Consider the following 22,283-nt stretch of genomic DNA (forward strand, 5'->3'; position numbering starts at 1 on the left):
CCACCAGCCAATAAAAATGCAGGTAGGCCCCGGTTAAAGGAAGAGGAGATGGGGATTGTAGGTCTTTTTCAAAGAAAATTTGTTTCCACAGAATCAAATTTAATATTTTTCTGTCCGTTTTTAAGTAAAGGCCTACTGGTAGAATAGAGAGCGAGTGTGTGTGATACAGATTACTGCCATATTACCTCTTTGACATTCTGAAAGGTTTCATTAGTGAAAACCATGGTGTAATATCGCACATCATCATGCTCCAGATACTCCTGAAATCTGGATATCAAAGAGGAAGAATGTTTCTCTTCTTGTAGCAAGCCACGTACAACCAACTGAAAAAACAAAAACAAAAAAAGAACAGGATCACAAGCAGGGTCTCATCGCAGATCCAACTTCCTTATTAATTCAGTATTTATTAATGGTAAAAAAAAAGCCTTAAAGCAGAAGCCTGGACAACGCTATGAAAAGGAACCTGTGGGGAGGAGATACTCACCTCACCAGGAAGGGTCTATCTGCTCCTCACCATGAGTCTTCTCTTTCATGTTCATCATCCCGTCAGCACTGCTATCCCAGTGGCAAGGGCTCTGAATCCAAAAAAACTTTTCCCCGCTAGTATTTATATTGTGTTCAAAGATGGGCTTAAAAGGGAATCCAAGGTGAGAGGGATATGGAGGCTGCCATATTCATTTCCTTTTAAACAATACCAGTTGCCTGGCTGTCCTCCTGATGCCGTGTCTCTAATACTTATAGCCATAGACCCTAAACATACAGCAGATCAGGTACTCTGACTCAGGTTTTACTGCATTAGCCATGATTGTTCCAGGGTTTTGAAGACCAACAGGGCTGCCAGGCAAATGGCATTGTTTACAAGGAAATAAATATGGCAGTCTTTATATCCCTCTCACCTCATGTTCCATTGCTGTCAGCTATAATGCAATGGATAACTGATGCGCAGCGCATTAGAAGAAGTTTTCCATGTTTCCCCATTGGTCAGTTTACATCTATGCATTATAACCAAATATTTTTTTTTACAATGCACTGCCTGCAGCATTTTTGTGTCCATTGTGGACCCCAATACATAGAAAAAGTGGATGAAAAGAGAAAGTGCAAAACAAGGGATACAAGGGATAAGTTTAACATAGTTAGCAGTTGCCATTTTGTTTATGCATGTTTTTCACTTTTGTTTTCCCATTTTGTATGTGTACAAGCCTTAAAGGGGTTCTTTCGCGAAAAAAGTAGGCAGTTAAAAAATGTGACAGATGACAGGTTTTGGGCCAGTCCATCTTTTTAAGGGGGATTCTCAGGGCTTTCTTTGTTTTCAACAGCATTTCCTGAACAGCAGTTTAACTGCCAAAATAGCAAGATACCAGCTGGCCTCCCTAATCACTTGCACACTATTATGTCAGTTAGATTTTGCAACTGTTGTTCAGGAAATGCTGTTGAAAACAAAGAAAGCCCTGAGAATCCCCCTTAAAAAGATGGACTGGCCCAAAACCTGTCATCTGTCACATTTTTTAACTGCCTACTTTTTTCGCGAGAGAACCCCTTTAAGAGAATAAGCCTTCATAAGTAAGTCAGGAGAAATAGCATAAATGTACAAAGTTCATACAGACTTACTTTTAACAATTTGCGAGGGAATCGGTAACTATCCTTCCATTTGGCAGCTTCCAAAGGAAATTTCCCTTCTAGAACGATGAATTTCATAAGTATGCATAATGCCAGCTCCTGTAGAGCAAAGAAAATGATAAACAAAAACACACACACATACTAAAGGATCACTATCGCAAACAAATTAGAAATGTGTGGGTATAAGAAGTTAATTTATTCGAGATTAAAATGCACTATAAAATGACTTTCTTCATTTGTTCCTGTCCATTTAGTAGGAAGTGAAAATCTCAGGGCTGTGGAGTCGGAGTTCGAGTCGAGGAGTCGGAGCAATTTTGGGTAGCTGGAGTCAGAGGTTTCATAAACTGAGTAGTCTGAGTCAGATGATTTTTGTACCAAATCCAAAGCCCTGTTAAGTATTAGACTAAGGAGTCTGACCCATTTTGGGTACCTGGGGTTGGAGGCTTCATAAACTGAGGAGTCAGAGTCGTATGATTTTCGTACCGCTCCACAGCCCTGGAAAATCTGACAGATTTTAGAGTATACCATCTGCTCGTGGGGAATTCTCAGCATACCCTTTATTCTTTACAAAAGCACTCCCTGGAAAGGATCTATACAAAGATGAAAAAAAAATGCTTCATGTCACAACTAGTGGACAAGTGCTGTCTGCTGCATGAGATAGCCGCCATTGCTGGACGAACCACCAAGTAAATAAACAGGCGTAGCCGATAGCAGGTAAGTATACTGCTGTCTGCCATTCTTGTCACTTCCACTCCCTCATCAAATATAGTAAAGGCAAAATAGACAGATACAGTAGATACTGTAATACCTTCTGGGCAAGGCCAACACACTCTATGCTGCCACACCACCTCCTCCCTAGTGTTTTCCAGGGCAGTTGGAGTCGGAGCAATTTTGGGTACCTGGAGTCTGCGTTGGAGTCGGAGGTTTCATAAACTGAGGAGTCGGAGTCAGATGATTTTTGTACCGACTCCACAGCCCTGCAGGGAAGGCAGCGACAACAATGCGAGTCACCTGTAAGTGTTTCTGCACTGGATCCTGAGTCACAGTCCCAAAAATTGTCAGAGAAGGAGCAGTATCAGGCAATGGAGGAGGTTCATGGAAACATCTGGCCAGCCAAATTCAGAAGGTTCAGTGAGGTGACCGATTGTCCATTTGGAGGGATCAATCACTGCTCAAGCTCATGACTAGCATTAGGACAGTTTTTTTTGTGTTTTATAATTGTATTATTTAAAGTCTTTGTTCAACCTGTGGTGTTCAGCTATAGAGTAATCACAGGATGGGATGGGATATACAATGCAGCCAAAGAATAGGATACAGAATGGGATACACGGCGGGGCCACAGCGTGGGATATATTGGCTCCTCTGTTTTGAGGATCACTAGATTACAGGCCTGGATGGACAGAACATGCTTTGGCAGGCAATAAGTCTTACGTCAATAGTGAATCATCTGTGCAATTAGCTGTCTGTCTAAACTGCTATTATCAGTCATGTATGCACATACCAAGCTTTTTTTCACATGAAAAAGATCATCCTAAAACTTAACCGACATACTAATGAAATAGAAGTAAATGGAATTTAGCAAATACCTCAGGGTCATTGCAAGGAAACCCAGATATTAAAGGGATACTGTAGGGGGGGGTCGGGGGAAAATGAGTTGAACTTACCCGGGGCTTCTAACGGTCCCCCGCAGACATCCTGTGTTGGCGCAGCCACTCACCGATGCTCCGGCCCAGCCTCCAGTTCACTTCTACAATTTCAGACTTTAACCACTTGATGACCCACCCTTTACCCCCCCTTAAGGACCAGCGCTGGTTTGATTGATCTGTGCTGGGTGGGCTCTGCAGCCCCCAGCACAGATCAGGGTGCAGGCAGGGAGATCAGATTGCCCCCCTTTTTTCCCCCCTATGGGGATGATGTGCTGGGGGGGGTCTGATCTCTCCTGCCTGCTGTGGGTGGCGGGGGGGGGGGGGCACCTCAAAGCCCCCCTCCGCGGCAAAATTCCCCCTCCCTCTCCTACCTGCTGCCTCCCCCTGGTGTTCCGGGCTGCACAGGACGCTATCCGTCCTGTGCAGCCAGTGACAGGATGTGGTCTGTCACATGGCGGCGATCCCCGGCCGCTGATTGGCCGGGGATCGCCGATCTGCCTTACGGCGCTGCTGCGCAGCAGCGCCGTACAAATGTAAACAAAGCGGATTATTTCCGCTTGTGTTTACATCTAGCCTGCGAGCCGCCATCGGCGGTCCGCAGGCTATTCACGGAGCCCCCCGCCGTGATTTGACAGGAAGCAGCCGCTCGTACGAGCGGCTGCTTCCTGATTAATTAGGCTGCAGCTGGCGACGCAGAACTGCGTCGCTGGTCCTGCAGCTGCCACTTTGCCGACGCACGTTATGAGTGTGCGGTCGGCAAGTGGTTAAAGTCAGAAAACCACTGCGCCTGCGTTGCAGTGTCCTCAATCCCGCTAATGTCACCAGGAGCGTACTGCACAGGCCCAGTATGGTCTGTGTCTGCGCAGTACACTCCTGGTGACATCAGCGGGAGCGAGGACACAGGCGTGCAGGCGCAGTGGTTTTCTGACTTTAAAGTCAGAAATACCAGAAGTGAACTGGAGGCGGGGCCGGAGCATCGGTGAGTGGCTGCGCCAACACAGGATGTCTGCGGGGGACCATTAGAAGCCCCGGGTAAGTTCAGCTCATTTTCCCCCCGACCCCCCTACAGTATCCCTTTAAATGAAGTACATATACATCTATAAAGCAATACTGACCTGAACTTGTAGAGACGTGTGATGCAGAAGGTCCACCATGCAGGCCACACAGCTGTTGTAGCGATGCCTCATCCATATTTTGTACTTGTCCTCGGCTCCAGTAGTGTCTGGATAGCAAATAACAGAAAAGCTAAGGATTGCTCACAAATATTTCACTCAATTCAAATATTCAACAACAGATCTATCTGGAAAGAGATGAAATGGCTGCTTCACTAGTCTTCCTGCCACACTGCAGACAGCAAAGTGAAGTTGGATGTACATTATCGTTTTTACCTTCCTGTTGCTTCATGCACCAGAGAGCCAAGTGGCTCAAATTATGCTATGAAGTAGAGATTGGACATCTTTGCTCAGAAGCCACCAGCTGAGGGCTCAGTCACACTAGAAGCAAGTGCAATTAAATGCATGCTGCATTTTGATGATAGGTTCTGCTCTTTCCCAATCTAGATTCACCACATATTATTGCGGGTCATGGCTACATATACACTCATGCAAGTGTGAATCCTCTATACAGTGCATCCAGAAAGCGTTCACAGCACATCACTTTTTCCACATTTTATGTAATAGCCTTATTCAGAAATACATTCTTTTCCCCTCAGAATTCCACACACAATACCACATAACAACGTGAAATTATTTGAGATATTGGCAAATTTATTAAAAATAATAAGACTGAGAAATCACATGTACATAAAAAGTATTCACAGCCTTTGCTCAATACTTTGCTGATGCTCTTTTGGCAACAATTACAGCCTCAAGTCTTTTTGAATATGATGCCACACCTATCTTTGGCTAGTTTCACCTATTCCTCTTTGCAGCACCTCTATTGCTGGATACACACAGTGCGTTCCCGCACTCGATTTCTCGCTCGATTATTTCCGAATATTTCCAATCACGTTTCGATGATTGATAGGTCGATTCTCATGTAAAGTATGCCGAATCGACCTAACAATCCATCGAAACGCGAATCGGACATGTCGGAAATAATCGAGCAGTCGGGAATAGAGTGGGAATTTGAGTGCGGGAACGCACCGTGTGTATCCAGCATAAAGCTCCATCAGGTTGGATGGGAAGTGTCAATGCGCAGCCATTTTAAGACCTCTCCAGAGATGTTCAATCGGATTAAAGTGGACCTGAACTTGCACGGGACAGAAGTAAGACATATAGAAATGCACATTGTATGTATTTAGAGAGTTTAGTCTGTTTAATCCCCCTCATTTGTGTCTAATCACAAATTGTAATTTGATCTCCCCCCCCCCTGTGTTACATGACTGTGATGGCAGATAAGCTTATCTGAAAGGACAGGCTGTAAACAATATGTCTGCTTCCATGAATCAGGAAGTAGAAACAATGCAGATTTATTTTAGGCTTTGTATCAGCTGTAACAAAAATGTTTTTGTTTAAAAGGTTATTATGCTCTTGTGTATCTTTTAGAACAGAGAGGACGTTCTGAGATCAGGTCCACTTTAAAGTCTGGACTCTGTTTAGGCCACTCAATGACATTCACAGAGTTGTATTAAAGAGAACCCAATGCGGTTCCTTGGGGGGCAGATGGGACACAGAGGCATGTTTTCTGCCTTGTGACATGTCTGTGTCCCCACACTGCCGTTCTCTGCCCCCCACCAACACCGCACTATAGCCCCAGTGTTCTCCCCAGGCTTAATTAGGTGGGCGGGCCGCCCGGGTGTTTTGAAACCCCGCCCGCCTGTTGGTATGCACTTGCGTAGCTAGCAAATGTCACTGCTGTAATCTGCAGGCAGGAGCGTTCGGCTGGGGCACGGAAGCAAAAGCCATCGCAAGCAAAAGCCATCGCTTTACAGTGCAGGAGCGCTCCTCTGCCTGGGTGACCTCACCTTCCTAGTGGAGCTGTGATTGGCTGGGCGGGTTGTAAGGGGCGGGACTTGGGCAGCACGATAAGACAGAACAGCAGCCGTCCGCATACACATGCTGGCAGGCTAATGCTGTGTGACTTGAGGCTGGGGAGAGAGCCTGGGGCTGCAGGCAGACTCTCACTCCCCAGCAAATATGGACAATTGTTTCCTCTGCCCTGGGCTGGCTGCATGAATGTCAGCAGCCAGTCCCATCCTCTCCAGGCAGCTCCGAGGCTGAGTCACATGTGATCGGGCAGTGCAGGGCACGGAGTTCTGCCGCCCCGCCCCCTTTTTCCCCGACTGCTTGACTTCAACACACACGCTCTTCTGATGTGGACAGGAGAAGTTGTAAACTCTGCAGATAAGTAATGATCTCCCTTCCACTGGATGAGGTCTCTGCTATTGTCCTCTAACCAGCAGGAGCACGTTTTATCTGATTTTTCAGCTTGTGAGAGGGCAGGGAGCTGTCAAGCTAGGGGACGTGATAAAACAAATGATAAAACAAACATGACTGCATTGACCTGCAATTTAGATTAGCTGACTTGGAGGGGATGGAGGCTGCTGCTGACTCGTTTCTGTCTCAATCCCGTATTATTATTATTATTTGGTATTTATATAGCACAAACATCTTCTGCAGTGCTGTACAGAGTATATTGTCTTGTCATTTAACTGTCCCTTAGAGCGGCTCACAATCTAATTCCTACCATAGTCATATGTCATATGTATGTATCATGTAGTGTATGTTTTGTAGTCTAGGGCCAATTTAGGGGGGGCCAATTAACTTATCTGTGTGGTTTTAGGATGTGGGAGGAAACCGGAGTGCCCAGAGGAAACCCACACACACTGAGAGAATATACAAACTTGTAGATGGTGCCCTGGCTGGCATTCAAACGGGGGACCCAGCGCTGCAAGGAAAGAGTGCTAACCACTACGTCACCATGATGCCCAAACCAGTCTCCCCATGAAATGCAACTGTAACACCCATTTGTAGTGTTCTTCCCAAGCTCTTTAAGACAGTTGCTTCACCTGGCTAATTTTGAGGAGCACCTGGCTCAACTCCTCATTCTCCTCCTTATACTGTAAGGGGGAAAAAAATCCCCCCCCCCCCCCCCCTCGCAACTCGCACACCACCCGGCTACTCTTTCATGCCGCCCGGCTGGAAAAAAATTCTGGGGAGAACACTGAGCCCCCCAAAATTAGCTACAATATTTGGCCCTATCCTGGAGAGTAAACTGAGGAGAGGTATTCAGTGTACAAAAAGCCACCACAGGTGTTCCTGCAGGATTTCCAGAGCTGGCATTGGGCAGCTCTCTCTCCCTGGCCGCTCCCGCGCACGCTGCTGTGACAGAGAATCAATCTCTCCTTTAAGCGTCGTGACCCAGACATCACAAAGTGAAAGTGGGCCAATGCGGCCACAGTAGCGTTGGTTTTGGCGGATACCTGATCCGCTTGGCCCCCAGGATCAGGTAGAATTTTTTTTTATTTATGAACCCACCTTGGGCTCTCTAACGCACCTGATATCTTGGCTGTCTGCTTAGGGTCCTTGTCCAGCTGAAAGATAATCCGTCTCCCCAGTCTGAGTTCAAGAGGGCTCTGGATCAGGTTTTCATCCAGGATGTGTCTGTACATTGCTGCAGTCATATTTTCCTTTATCCTTACTAGTCTCCCAGTTCCTGCTGCCGAAAAACATCCGCATAGCATGATGCCGCTACCACCATGTTTCAATGGGGAGATGGTATTGGCCTGGTGATGGCCAGTACCTGGCTTCCTTCAAACTTGACACCTGGCATTCACACCAAAGAGTTCAATCTTTGTCTCATCAGACCAGAGAATTTTGTTTCTCATGGTTCGAAAGTCCTTCAGGTGCCTTTTGGCAAACTCCAGGTGGGCTGCCATGTGCCTTTTGCTAAGGAGTGGCTTCCATTAGGCCACTCTATCCATACCGCAAAGAATAGAAAAAGCTGGGTCTCCACCTGGATTTTGCAATATTAGTTTATTAGTGGTAACATAGCCACAAAAGGCACAACGTTTCAGCACACAGGCCTTTGTCAAATGGTGCCTGTGTGCCGAAACATTGTACTTTGTGTCTATATGTTACTTTGTGTGTAGAATTCTAAGCAAAAAAAACTGAATGTAATCCATTTTGGAATAAGGCTGTAACAATAAAATGTGTAAAAAGTGATGCACTCTGAATACTCGAGATGTACTCTATCAGGAGGAAAGCAACAGTGATCAGAATAGGCTTCCAACCTGTACAAAAAGCACAAGCATGTTCGAAGGATACAAGGTCAGGGCTGTATAAATAATAAGAGCCAGCCCCGTACAGCTGGGCTAATTCACATCATGAGAACAAAATTAAAAAGAAAAAAAAAATGTTGGAGAACCTTTGTCTGACACAAAGTTAAGATTTAGGCCCTGCACTGCCTAACCTATCAAATGGTATACCGTAGTTAGGAAATCAGCTGGTCATCTTCAGAACTGTGATAGGAGTTGCAGAAGAAAGATTGAGAAAATTTCTAAAACTTCTGCTGAAAGAAAAGTTGAATGAACAGCTCACTATGATTCCATTATATACCTTCCTGTATGGCCAAACACTCTGGTTAAAGTTAAAAAAAAATCCTACAAAGAAGCTGACATTCTCTGAACGCCTAATAGTGTGCTTAATTATCTCTCTACCTGGAAGGGCTTCATCTTCAGAAGGTAGATCCCCAATGTATAGTTCTCCCTTCTCCAGCAAAGATTCAAACAGCTTACTGCATGTTCGGATTGCAGCTTGCACATCACCATCATTTTCTGACTATAAAAGGTAAAACAAAAAAATACAAGATAGAAAAGAAAGTAAATAACATAAATCCCTACATCCAGACAGAATTAAGTGGTTTTCTGCAGCAAGAAAAATAGCAGCAAGCATTATAGTTCAGCAGTCCATCCACCAACATGGATTTGACATTTACAGCCTTTTCTTTGGCAAGAATAGGCTTTCAGAAATAAACAATGTCTCTGTTTGTCCAGCTAAGCTACAGATAATCAGAGGCTTGGTCCACCCAGAGGATGCCATTACCACCGTGCACACAATCGAGCACGTGCAACTGAGATTTACCAGCATGTTCGATCGATGCTTTTGACCAATTTCAGCCTAAAATCAATAAAAACATCAATCAGGTGGACATAATGCGGCACTGATTTGCAGCAGGTCTATGAGGACCCAGCAAGAAACCTCATATGGAACACTTCTCCAATCACAGCACAAAGCGTTGTGAATGGCTGAGTATTGTGGGCATAGTTAATACAACCTATATGAATTCTAGCAGCTTGAAAGGGTGCTGTTCACCCGATCTCGTTAGCGGAATTTCCCTATGAAAATTCCAGCTGGGTCCCCTATACTAGATTAGCTCCCCGATTTTCATCCAATCTGATAAAATCAGATCGGATGGTCAATCAGGGGCGGAAAATCTATAGATGTATGGTTACCTCTGAAGTAAAAATAAAAAAGCAGATACTCACCTAAGGAGAGAAAAAGGCTCTGGGTCCTGTAGAGCCTTCCTGTTCTCACGGTCCCCACATTCCAGAGCTGGCTCCCCGGTTAAAATCTACCACCACGGAAGACTTCATAAGTCTTCAGGAGCAGTCAGGCTCCCAAAGACGGGCAGCTCTGTACTGCGCATGCCTGAAAGAGGGTACTCACACATGCGCAGTACGGAGCAGCCCGTCTTCAGAAGCCCGAGTGCCACCAGAAGCAGAAGAGAGCAGTCTCCAACTGATCAGTCAAAGACTTAAAGTGACTCTGTAACAAAAATTACAACGTTTTTTCTACCATCCTACAAGTTCCTAAACCTATTCTAATCTGTTCTAGTTCACTGCAGCACTTTGTACTATCACTGTCTCTGTAATAAATCAATGTATCTTTCCCCTGTCAGACTTGTCGGCCTGTGTCTGGAAGGCTGCCAACTCTTCCTGCTGGTTTGTTCCTCTATGCACACTCCAGTGTGTGTTTTATTTACATAAGCCAGCAGCTTCTCTGCTATCTTATCAGTGATAGAAGATAGCTGGATAAAAATCCTCCTCTGTTAAGGTGCGTACACACATGCGACTATAGTCGTTTGTAACGATCGTTCCCCGATCTTTACCAACGACGATCGTTACAAAAAACGAACCAACGACTATTAAGGCAAACGACGAACGAGGCAAATCGCTACAAAACAAAGTTCTGTCTTGGCGGATTTTTACCACCGACGATCGTTAGCAAAAGTGGTACATCGTTGGAAACGATCGTTCGTACCAGGCTGGACATGCGTACTTCACTTTTTCTCCAAGGAACTTTACAATTTTATGCGCAGGCGCATTAAGTGCTTTTACGTGGTGTAACGTTCGTTCTAACGATGTGATCGTTACACACTTTTTACAACTAACTTTACTTCGGTCGTTCTTTCGTCAATTAAAAGTTCGTTTGTCGTCCTCTACGAACGATCGTTGTCGCATGTGTGTACGTAGCATTAGGCTGTGAAAGTAGCTGGCTGACACATACTGAGGAATTACAAACACAGGCACAGGCAGAGCTGTCTGCAGGAAGCCTGTAATGTTCAGTGCATGAGAGAAGCAGGGGACAGAAGGTAAACACATAAATGATCTTTTGAGATTCAAAAGGAAAGCTGTATACAGCCTGCTTGTGTATGGATGTATTTTCTATGTGTGGACATATTGTACATCAATCTACTTCCTGTTTTGGTGGCCATTTTGTTTGTTTATAAACAAACTTTTTAAAACTGTTTTTGACTACTTTTAATGCGGCGGGGAGCAGCGAAATTGTGACAGAGGGTAATAGGAGATGTCCCCTAACACACTGGTATGTTTACTTTTGTGCGATTTTAACAATACAGATTCTCTTTAAAGTGAATACTTACCCAAGGAGAGGGAAGGCTCTGGGTCCTATAGAGCCTTCCGGCTCCTCTCCTGGTCCCCTCGTTCCAGTGCTGGCTCGCTCGGTAGCAGTATTTGACTAAATTAGTCAAATACTGCTTTATCCGGCCGTAGGAGGCTTCAGAAGTCTTCAGGGAGCCAGAGTGCTCCTGAAGAAGGGCCGCCCTGTACTGCGCCTGTGCAAGCACGCTCTCTTGCACGCTCACGCCTGTGCAGTATGGAGCCACACGTCTTCGGGAGGACACGGCTCCCGAAGACTTCCAAATACCCTTTTGACGGGGGAATGAAACGTGGGGGAGCCAGCACAGGCACTGAGAGAGGAGAGTGAAGGCTCTATGCAACCCAGAGCCTTCACTCTCCTTAGGTAAGTTACATAGTTATTTTGGTTGAAAAAAAGACATACATCCATCGAGTTCAACCAGTACAAAGTACAACTCCAGCCTGCTCCCTCACATATCCCTGTTGATCCAGAGGAAGGTGAAAAAAACCCCACAAGGCAAACTACACAATATCTTTTTTGTAATGTGGTGCCCATAACTGAATTCCATATTCCAGATGTGGCCTTATTAGAGAGTTAAACAGGGGCAATATTATGCTAGCATCTCGAGTTTTTATTTCCCTTTTAATGCATCCCAAAATTTCGTTAGCTTTAGCTGCAGGCGCTTGGCATTGAGTACGATTATTTAACTTGTTGTCGATGAGTACTTCTAAGTCCTTCTCCAAGTTTGATGTCCCCAACTGTATCCCATTTATTTTGTATGGTGCTAGACCATTGGTACGACCAAAATGCATGACTTTACATTTTTCAACATTGAATTTCATCTGCCATGTATGTGCCCATATAGCCATCCTATCCAGATCATGTTACAATATGACACTATCTTCCTGAGAGTTGATGATTCTGCACAATTTTGTATCATCTGTAAAAATAGCAACATTGCTCACTACTGCATCTACTATGTCATTAATAAATACATTGAAGAGCACTGGACCCAGTACAGACCCCTGTGGGACCCCACTGCTAACAGTTTCCCATTTTGAGTACGATCCATTGACCACAACTCTGTTTTCTGTCCATTAGCCAGTTCCCTATCCATTCACACAGACTCTTCCCCAGTCCTTGCATCCTCAACTTTTGCACCTGACTTTTGTGGGGAACAGTGTCGAAGGCCTTTGCAAAGTCCAAGTATATCACATCTACAGCATTCCCAATATCCATATTAGCATTAACTACCTCATAAAAGCTGAGCATGTTAGTCAAACAGGACCTGTCTTTAGTAAACCCATGTTGATGCTGAGAAATAAGATTATTTTCTACTATGAAGTCATGTATAGTATCTCTTAGTAACCCCTCAAATAGTTTGCATACAACTGATGTTAAGTGTTATAATTTAAGTAGGCCTCAATTATTCGGACTGAGTTTAGGTAAAAGGCTTGTCCACAGAGTATACCTTTAAAATAATTAGAGTTTCTTGTGATGCAGGCAGAAGTATCTCAGTGTCTGCTTGAAGCAGATGAACAACAAGCAGATACTGAGAACATGTTCCTGAAGTACCCCAGACAAATGGACTACGAGATCAACATAGGCCGTATTTACAAAATACCACATTCTTGTAAGTAAGTGAACAGTGGTCATTAAATATTATTCGAGTAGGTGTGTATTAGGACACCACGAGGGGTCGAAGCCAATAGCCGGGTCTGGGGATGGCTAAGATGAGGTCACATTTAACTCTTTCCTAGTCGGTATTAAAGAGCCGGGTGGGCTGACGGAGCTCACTCTGATTCCTACTTTCATGCTTTTCTATCTGCTGACTGGAACACCTAATAATTTCCTTCTTTATGTAATCTGATATAATGTATGCTTTACATAATTAGTCTAGATGTAATGTAGTATCTACATAAGGAGGACCTGATTACAGTAACTAGGAAGGTAATCACGCCGCTGTAACGAAACAGGGAACTTTGCTTTGCTAAGGTATGAGGAACTGTATCTGTATAGCTGTGTATTTAATAAACTCCATCAAACTTTGAAGAAGCCTGAGAAAGTCTATCTCCTGCTTGCTGTAATGAGTTGTGTGTGCAACTCACTGATGAGTTTGCTGGTGCCGGAGGAAAAGGTGATTTATAACAGTTTATAACAGTGGTGCCGTTAAACCCTTCACTGTCTAGCAAAACAGGCAGACAGGGGCCGAAGTTTTCAAGACATTCCACAGCGACACAAGCAGAGTAGACGCGGACTGGAAAGCTTATCAAGCTGATAAGTGGTGTGCGGGAGCCAGCACACGGGCTGTAATTCGAGGAAATCAGCGGCGAAACTCTTGGACGTTAAACTTAAGCTGCAGGTGCACGTGCAGTTAAAAGCCTAAACAGGATCGGGAGGTGTAGGAACGCTCCGAGGCCAGCTCGCAACTGCCGCGGGAGATACCAATCCACAGAGCCAGTGTGGGGACAGAGAGATTACGCTCAGAAGCTCCGGGGGTCCAATCAGAAGTTTCGCGGGAAAGTTGCAAAGGCTGATCGAATTGGCAGGCGTAAGAAGTCCAGGATCAGGCATGTATGGTTTACGTTGCTATATTGCATTATCTTTATTGTATTTGGAGTTGTACAAGGAGTTGATAATGTGTTCTGTGCAGCTGCTGGAGGCTGTGTACCGTGAGTGGTGGGGGGGGGGGTAAGGTGGGGTGCAGCTCCGGTGTAAAGCGTACATAGTGCTGTCTTCAGAGTTTATGTGCTTTAATGTTCCTGTGTTGCATGTTATGGCTTACATAGTAGATATAGAGATATATATATATATTTATATTTGTCTGTTCACGGGCATGATTCTTTTCGCTGGACAGATGTTAACTGTTAGTTGCTGGGGTTTTTTTTTTTCTCTCTCTCTCTCTCTCACTTCACAGTGTCTGGGAAGTATGCCAGATGTGAGTGGTGTCCCCCGCAGCAGAGATAAGTCGGCAGGTGGGCAGCGGGGAGTGCAGCAGTCGGAGGGAGATTGGGTAGAGAAAAGCGTAGAGGAAAGCAAGCTTCTCTGGTTCCAGTTAGTGCTAAATGTTAGGTTTTTTTTTTAATTTCTGCATCAGTTTGTGTTGTTTTCACGGATCCTGGAGCTGAGGCTGATGGATGTTCGTCTCAGAATAAGTTGTAACTGGGATTTTAACAGTTAAGGTGGTTTGGAGTCATACAGCGATGGTTTTGTGTGAGACGAGGACACAGCATGCTCTGGTACTTCTGAGTTATGTCTGAGAAAAGCTGAAGGTTGTGTAGAGAGATTTCCACGTCACTGGGTGATACTAAGGTATATAGCATTTAGGATTACAGCTGGAACGGGGGTTTTCTAAGGTTTTGCAGGCATCCAAGAGTGTATGTAGCGGAATGCTGATTTTCTGCAATGTGTAATTATGCTGTATGTAACTAGGCATAAAATGTTCGTTCTGTTTGATTTTGTTTTTCTCCTAATGTGTATAGGATTAAGAGGTTGTTATGGGAGATTGCATAGCAGCCATCTTAGCGGGCAGTCCAGGACTCAAAATGGTGGCATTGGGGAGGGGGAGGGCCCGCCCGCCCCCACCCGTCATGGCAGGGGGGATGAGGAGGGGCTGGGGGATCCACGTCACATCAGGCTGTGCTCATGGCAACGGGCAGAGCAGCTGAGAGGAAGGGATGGTAGAGATAATGAGACACTCTACTGAGTATCTCGGATCCCAGAGTATTTCCCCAGAGCCTGGGTCCAGGGAAAGGAATGCCAGAATACGTGCACCAAGCATTTGCTGTGAGACTAGCATGGTCACGGATAGGAAGTGTTTCCCAGCTAGGGGCATGGAGACACGTAGAAGTCAGATATTTCCCAGGGAGTGATTTGCAAGCGCAGCACAGATCAGGGAAGTATCTGTACTGGGTTGCTTATGGGATTATTCCTTTAAGTGATGCACTTTAACGGGTGGTGCAGCATGAGTTCCCAATAGAGTAAAAAAGGGGACAGTGCATCAGGGGGTGCCAGAGTTGGAAAAAAAGGGAGTTGACCAATCCAGGTATCCGTCGCCGCGGCTGCAGAGCGGTAACGTTTTTTCCGGTTTTTGTCGTGGACAGGGCCAGAGCTTGACGAAGAGGTCAATGCTGGGCTGGGGTTGTTTGTGCGTTTTTCTCATCCACTGATTGGTCAGATATATTTTTTTCCAGCTCCTACCAAGTGTAGCACAAAGAACAAGAACTGGCAGCATTTCATGGGGCAATTATAAAGATGAAGGAATTGCCATTTAGAGTGACAGTGTATCAGTACAGTGTTTGCCATATGACTACCTACCAAGTGGGCATTCAGGGATCTGCATACAGGCATATGACGCTGAAATGCTAAGCCCTGCATCCTGTGTAGTTTAAGTGCAAAGTGTTCCTTCCTACAGGGAGGCGGCCTTTTTTTGTAGTCTGGGGGTAGTAGCACGGCAAACAGTGGGCAGAGGGTACAACACACAGGACTTCTAGCAGAGCTGGTATCACAATGAAGTTCTAGGTAAGTAAATGCGAAAATGAGCAAGAGCATTGCAGGCTCACCTGCAAAGCAGCAACAGGTGTGTGGCATCCGTAATCTGTGCATGCGACAGCCGCGTATGTATAGAAGGGGGGGGGGATGTGGAGAGAGCTTGCAATGAGGGGAGAGCTTCCAACGGTGAAGTCCGCGGGAGCATATTTTAAACAGGAGAGTACTTAGGTAGGGGAGAGAAGTTTAACTCCAATCTACCAAAAAGTGTAAACAGAGTTCATGAGAACCATAAAGCAACTAGAACAATTACGGTATATATATTGATCAATTTAAAGTGTAGAGTACAAGCCGCAGGGCGAAACCCAAATCATTAATAAGAATTGATTTGTTTGTATTTCGATTTCAGGAGTTTGGCAAATATGGAATCGAGACAGCTGCAGTGCTGGCAGCAAAGATGGAGATGTCAGTCGGATAAGCGAAAGGTTCCAGATGCCAATCGGAGTTTGGAGAACAGTGAGATTCCTGAGATCGGAAAGAGACTAAAAAAACTGACTGAGCAAAGCATAATGCAAAGTGCTAATGTTTTTCTTTCCCAAGGAGGTGCTTTTATAATGAAGAGTACCGTGCTGATGGTGATCCTAGGCTGCCATTTCGTCCTAGGAGAATGAAGAGAGGACATTCTCATGAACAATAAGGGGTTAATGAGAACACAAGGCCCAAGCATGTTAATGTTTGGAGACCAAGGTACTGATCCTTTCACACCTCCCTCTGATTGGCACAGATGGCCCAAGCAGGGATGGAGGAAAAGAGCACAAGTGCCAGGTGCAAACAAATTTCATGGCACAATGTGGGTGAAAGGTCTGAAGGGTCAGGGGTGCTGGAAGTTTGAATTTAACGGCAGTGTAAATCTGCTCTTGAATGTCACACTCCCAGAATCGATGCACCGATCAAAAGTTTTGTTAAAAGGTACAGTGCAGTACAATGGGTACATGCAAAAGGTGGAGTGTGTGATTCAGGGGCACCTTGTCTTGGTTATCCAGAGTTAGATGGTTCCAGGTTGGAGAGGAACGAGCAGGAGGCGTCAATTCTCCTACGGGAGAGACGCAGGGGACAACATCACACTCTGGGGTTACCAACAGAGGGTGTCTCTGAAACAACTATACAAATGTAAAGGCTGGAAAGCCGAGGGTTTGTGGTTCTCGAAACAAGAAGTAAAAAATCGAGATCAAGCCACATTTCCAGGTGACAAAGAGGGTGGGGAGAGCGATCCCGGGGGAGGGAAAGCCAACACGGGGAACCCCATTCTCACTACACGGGTCACAACAGGGGACAATATTACACAGTCCATATGCAGCCACTTATCCTCATGCTAGTTGGGTAAGTGAAGAGGTACTCTTAATTGAAAGATTGCATAGAGTACGGTCTTCCCAACCTCAGGTACATATTGTTCCTCGGGACATAAGGGGGGGGGAAGAGGTCCAATCAGGACAGTTGGGGGCATATTTTGTCAGGGACATGCTAAAAGATCCAGTACAACTGAGATTGGACAAGGGGAGGTATATCAATTTTTCTGGAGAAGGATCTTTTGCATGAAAGCTTCGAGAGGTTTGGGTGAACAAATGGAAAGGGTGCAACATTTCTTTAGGCACCGCCACTTCCTCAGTTCCCACCTCAACACATGTCTTACACCATGACCTGAGAGGTCAACCTTTTTTGGTGCTAGATGGGGAGGTGAAACAAGTAGAGTTGTCCTCATGCGGGCAATTCTCACAGGCGGTACCTGTGTTTGCCGGGGCAAGTCAAATTTAGTGAAGAAGCCTGCTGACTCAATAACACAGAATGCGAGGCTACCATTCAAAAGATCCGCCCTGAAGCCAAACCGATAGTTCCGGTTGCTGAAGGAAAGGTTTGTTTTTTTAACATAATGTCTAAGGACACATTCAAGGTACATTTTCATAATTGTTCCGATAAGGTGAATCTTTCAAGGGGAACATATTGTGTGAGCGGAGATCCCATATGGATCGAGTCATACAAGTTTGATGACGTTATTTCCCAAATTGTTAAGAAAACTCTAAAGTTCAAAGTTTCACGGGAAGTTCCCATCCTGAAAGATAGCACGACATGGGACAAATGGGAACAGGTTTTGACCCAAGACGACCATACTTTGTTACAACGGTTAGACAAACAAAACACTAAGTTAGAGGTAAGATTTCACCATGATCCAGGTGATCTTAACGAGGTAGAACACAAAAATAAGCAGGTGAGTTCCAGTCTGGCCTGGTGGAAAAGGTTTGCGGCGATGTTCCAGGGACACTCGGACTGGGCCTCTGCAGCTCAAAAGTTCTTCCTACACCCACTGGTGGTCTGGATGGGGATGACAACTTTGGGCATCATTATCCAGGTGAGGTTGTGTGTTAAATTACGCAAAACAAATTAACCTGGTCAAGAGATTGGTGCCTCAAACAATCTCATGAACCAATATTTCCAAATTAAGGGATATACAGGGTGATGGGTATAGTTTAGTAGTACCGGTGATGGAGCTGATTGTATAAAGGCGCTCTTTTAGAAGGCACCTAGCACTGCTCCGTTGTGTAACAAACAAACGAGTTTCACTTCTCTGTGATCATGCAAGGTTGTGAGTGATACGCAAGTGACGCAAATGCTGAGAGTGTGGTATAGAGGGACTTAGAAGTAGGGCCTCCCCAGAGAGCCTGGTTACAGGAAGACCAAGAGGTCTTGCCCTCTCTCCCAGGGATAACCGCCTAGAGCAGAGAAGTTGTGTGAGCACGAACATCGAAAAGTGAAACATAAAGAAAAGAAACCAGGTACTGTTGGGTTCAGAAGCTGGGATCTGCGGATCAAGCCATTTTAGGGGGGATTGTTATGAATTAACCTCCTTAGCGGTAACCCCGTGCTGGACACGGGGTAAGCCGCCGGAGGGTGCCGCTCAGGCCCTGCTGGGCCGATTTTCATAATTTTTTTTTTGCTGGACGCAGCTAGCACTTTGCTAGCTGCGCCAGCACTCTGATCACCGCCGGCCCCCGCCCAATCGCCGCTATCTGCTGCGGCGCGCGCCCCCCCCCCCCCAGCGCTGCCTGGCCAATCAGTGCCAGGCAGCGCCGAGGGGTGGCCCGGGACTCCCAATGACGTCCCGACGTCAGTGACGTCGGTGACGTCATCCCGCCCCGTCGCCATGGCGACGGGGGAAGCCCTCCAGGAAATCCCGTTCTATGAACGGGATTTCCTGATCGGAGATCGCCGAAGGCGATCGAAGCGGGCGGGGGGATGCCGCTCAGCAGCGGCTATCATGTAGCGAGCCCTGGGCTCGCTACATGATTTAAAAAAAAAACAAAAAAAACCCATTGCTGCGCTGCCCCCTGGCGGGATTTTTCATACCGCCAAGGGGGTTAAGTAGTCCTCAGTTATTCGGACTGAGTTTAGGTAAAAGGCTTGACAACAGAGTATACCTTTAAAATAAATAGAGTTTCTTGTGATGCAGGCAGAAGCATCTCATTGTCTGCCTGAAGCAGATGAATAACAAACAGATACTGAGAACATGTTCCTGAAGGAAGGCCACAGGCCTACACTGCCCCAGACAAATGGACTACGAGAAAAATCAACATAGGCCGTATGTACAAAATACCACATTCTTGTAAGTAAGTGAAAAGTGTTCATTAAATATTAATCGAGTAGGTGTGTATTAGGACACCACGAGGGGTCGAAGCCAATAGCCGGGTCTGGGGGATGGCTAAGATGAGGTCACATTTAACTCTTTCCTAGTCAGTATTAAAGAGCCGGGTGGGCTGACGGAGCTCACTCTGATTTCTACTTTAATGCTCTTCTATCTGCTGACTGGAACACCTAATAATTTCCTTCTTTATGTAATCTGATATAATGTATGCTATACATAGTTAGTCTAGATGTAACGTAGTATCTACATAAGGAGGACCTGATTACAGTCACTAGGAAGGTACCGTATATACTCAACTACAAGTCGAGAAATTTAGGACTGACTCACAATGGAAAAGTGGGGGGGGGGGGTCGACTTATAGTCGCGTCAGCCCTAAATTTCCAAACTTATAGCCAGGGTCGGGGTGCCACTTTCTCCTCATTAGGCTACACTGCACTGCCCCCTCACTAGCTCTCCCTCCCGCCTGTCTCCTCCTAATCATAACTGTTGCCAGTTTTACCTACAAACCTCCCCTCCCAGCCGCTATGGTGCCTTCCGCTCTCTCCCCTGGTGGCCGCCTCTCTCCCCCGTGTTCAGTGACAACAGCGTAGCAGAGCTGACATACGTTACCTAATCCACCGCTGCTCGCTGTGTCCTTTGGTCTCCTCCTCGTTCATGCCGGCGAGCATACTATAGCGTCTCTCCCGCTTCCAGTACCATGTGACATCGGGAGGCACCATAGCGGCTGGGAGGGGAGGTTTGCAGTTAAAAAGGAATAGGTCACGTATGACAGCTCTGCTACATTGTTTTCACAGAACACGGGGGTGGGGGGAGGCGAGGGGGCCACCCGGGGGAGAGAGTGGAAGGCACTGCAGCTGCTGGGAGGGGGAGTTTGTAGGGAAAACTGCCCATAGTACCCGATGCCTAAATATGTGCATATATCCGCTCTGCATATGTGAAAAGCTGAAGCAGCACCTGGGGACCAGGAGGAGTTAATGGCCGCAGAGTTTTATGCACTACGGCCATTAACTTCTCCTGGTCCCTAAGTGCAGACATTACTTCTCCTGGACCGCAAGTGCAAAACCAGTAACCCCTCCTAGTCCCCACCTGCAGCCATCACCTTTCCTAGGCCGACTTATACTTGAGACTTTGAAAAATACCAGCTTTTGGGGATCAAATTTGGGGGTCGACTTATACACGGGGTCGACTTGTATCCAAGTATATACGGTAATCACGCCGCTGTAACGCAACAGGGAACTTTGCTTTGCTAATATATGAGGAACTGTATCTGTATAGCTGTGTATTTAATAAACTCCATCAAACTTTGAAGAAGCCTGAGAAAGTCTATCTCCTGCTTGCTGTGATGAGTCATGTGTGCAACTCTCGCTGATGAGTTTGCTGGTGCCGGAGGAAAAGGTGATTTATAACAGTTTATAACATTAAACAGGTCTATAATTTCCGGGATCTGATTTTTTTTGCCCTTCTTAAATAATGGGAAAACGTGGGCTGTACGCCAATCCACTGGGACTCTGCCAGTTGCAAGAGTCACAAAAGATAAGATAAAGGGGTTTATCTATAACTGAACTTAATTCCCTTAGGACCCGAGGATGCATGCCATCCGGGCCAGGTGCCTTGTCTATTTTTAATTTATTTAGTCTTGCCTTCACTTCTTCCTGCATCCCACCCTCATCCCTTAGGAGTCCTTTCTTTTTTTTAGAGTTTATGTACTTGCTTCATTTTTTAAAAAAATGCGGTTCCCATTCACTTTAACAGGGGCGCCCACAGGAGAACGTGGGGACCGTGAGGAGACTAGGAAGGCTCTGTAGGACCCAGAGCTTTCTGTCGCCTTAGGCGAGTATGTTTCTTTTTTATTTTCACTTCAGACTTCCTTTAAAGGAATACTGTAGGGGGGGGGGGGGGGGGGGGGGGGGAGGTCTGGGGAAAATGAGAAGACTAGGGAAACCTCTTTAAGATCCAGATACTTCCCCCTCCAGAGGTAAGTACCCTGTATGGCCACTTTATTTAACTTCATGTTCCCTTTAAAATAAATATGGCAGCCTCCATAGCCCTCACTTCCCTTTGAGAGCACTGTACACCCAGAATCCCCAGCTCCACGGTCGCACAGCTGTCTGCCTCTTGATTACATAAATTGGCTCACTTCCCCGTGAATACTTGATTCTGGTGCCACAACTTAGCTCCTGCTATTCACACCCAGTGACCACCATTCTTATGCAGGCAGTCAGCGCGATCATCAGCACCCCGCCACACTTACCTCGAGATATTCCAGGATATCGAACACAGAATTAGCGTTCGCCCTGCTCTGCAGCACCTCCGCGAGCTTCGATTCCAACTCCTTCCGCGCCGCCTCTCCGCTCGCCGGCTGGAGCCGCTTTGCACGTTTTGCTATGCGGGCTGCCATGTTCCCAGCTGCTCACGTGTGTGTATGGAAGTTGGTGAGAACAGCAGCGCATGCGCAAGTATTTGCTGTATTTCCCCGCAAGATCCTCCAGAGGGCGCATAAATCGCAGTAGCCCGAAAGCAAGTCAAATGAATGCCATACTCTGGTATTGAGGCTGTGACTTGTACAAAATATTGCAGGCAGAGAGCTGCGTGTCCCCAGCAAGGGTGCCCTGAGCAATACTGTGAACTGTAGACCTGTTGGTGAGGGACCTGTCTGCCTGCTTAGGTCAGGTTAAAGAAATAGCAATAGATTCCTAGCAAATAGCATGCAAATAAATCTGAGTTGATGCAGATTTGCTAAATAATATGCATTTTTGCAGCTTGATAATAGACAACATTTGATAGGTCCATTTTTAATCTGCATAAAATTATGCAAAAATTATGAGTTTTATGAAAATATTTTGCAGCTTGAAAGTGGAACAAGATGCAGCCTATTTCAAGCTCCATACATTTGCTTAAAATTCCATAAAATCTGCATTAAAATATTCAACTCATTGACCATCTCTACTCTAGTCACAC

The 22,283-nt window shown here is 45.9% G+C and overlaps 1 protein-coding gene across 2 annotated transcripts in view; it reads right to left on the reverse strand.

Annotated features, from left to right (window-relative positions):
* The window catches only part of NOC4L (nucleolar complex associated 4 homolog), a 33,445-nt gene extending 11,698 nt beyond the window's left edge, over window positions 1-21,747 (reverse strand). For both annotated transcript variants that reach the window (XM_068271595.1, XM_068271594.1), the window contains exons 1-5: window positions 21,577-21,747; window positions 8,923-9,043; window positions 4,379-4,485; window positions 1,609-1,716; window positions 186-323 (exon numbers count right to left, since the gene is read on the reverse strand). In XM_068271595.1, the coding sequence (XP_068127696.1) occupies window positions 186-323; window positions 1,609-1,716; window positions 4,379-4,485; window positions 8,923-9,043; window positions 21,577-21,723 (621 nt within the window). In that variant the 5' untranslated portion in view covers window positions 21,724-21,747. The remainder of the gene's footprint in view (window positions 1-185; window positions 324-1,608; window positions 1,717-4,378; window positions 4,486-8,922; window positions 9,044-21,576) is intronic.
* Between the last annotated feature and the right edge of the window lie 536 nt (window positions 21,748-22,283).

This window comes from Hyperolius riggenbachi, chromosome 1 (assembly GCF_040937935.1).
Source record: "Hyperolius riggenbachi isolate aHypRig1 chromosome 1, aHypRig1.pri, whole genome shotgun sequence".
Lineage (NCBI taxonomy): Eukaryota > Metazoa > Chordata > Amphibia > Anura > Hyperoliidae > Hyperolius > Hyperolius riggenbachi.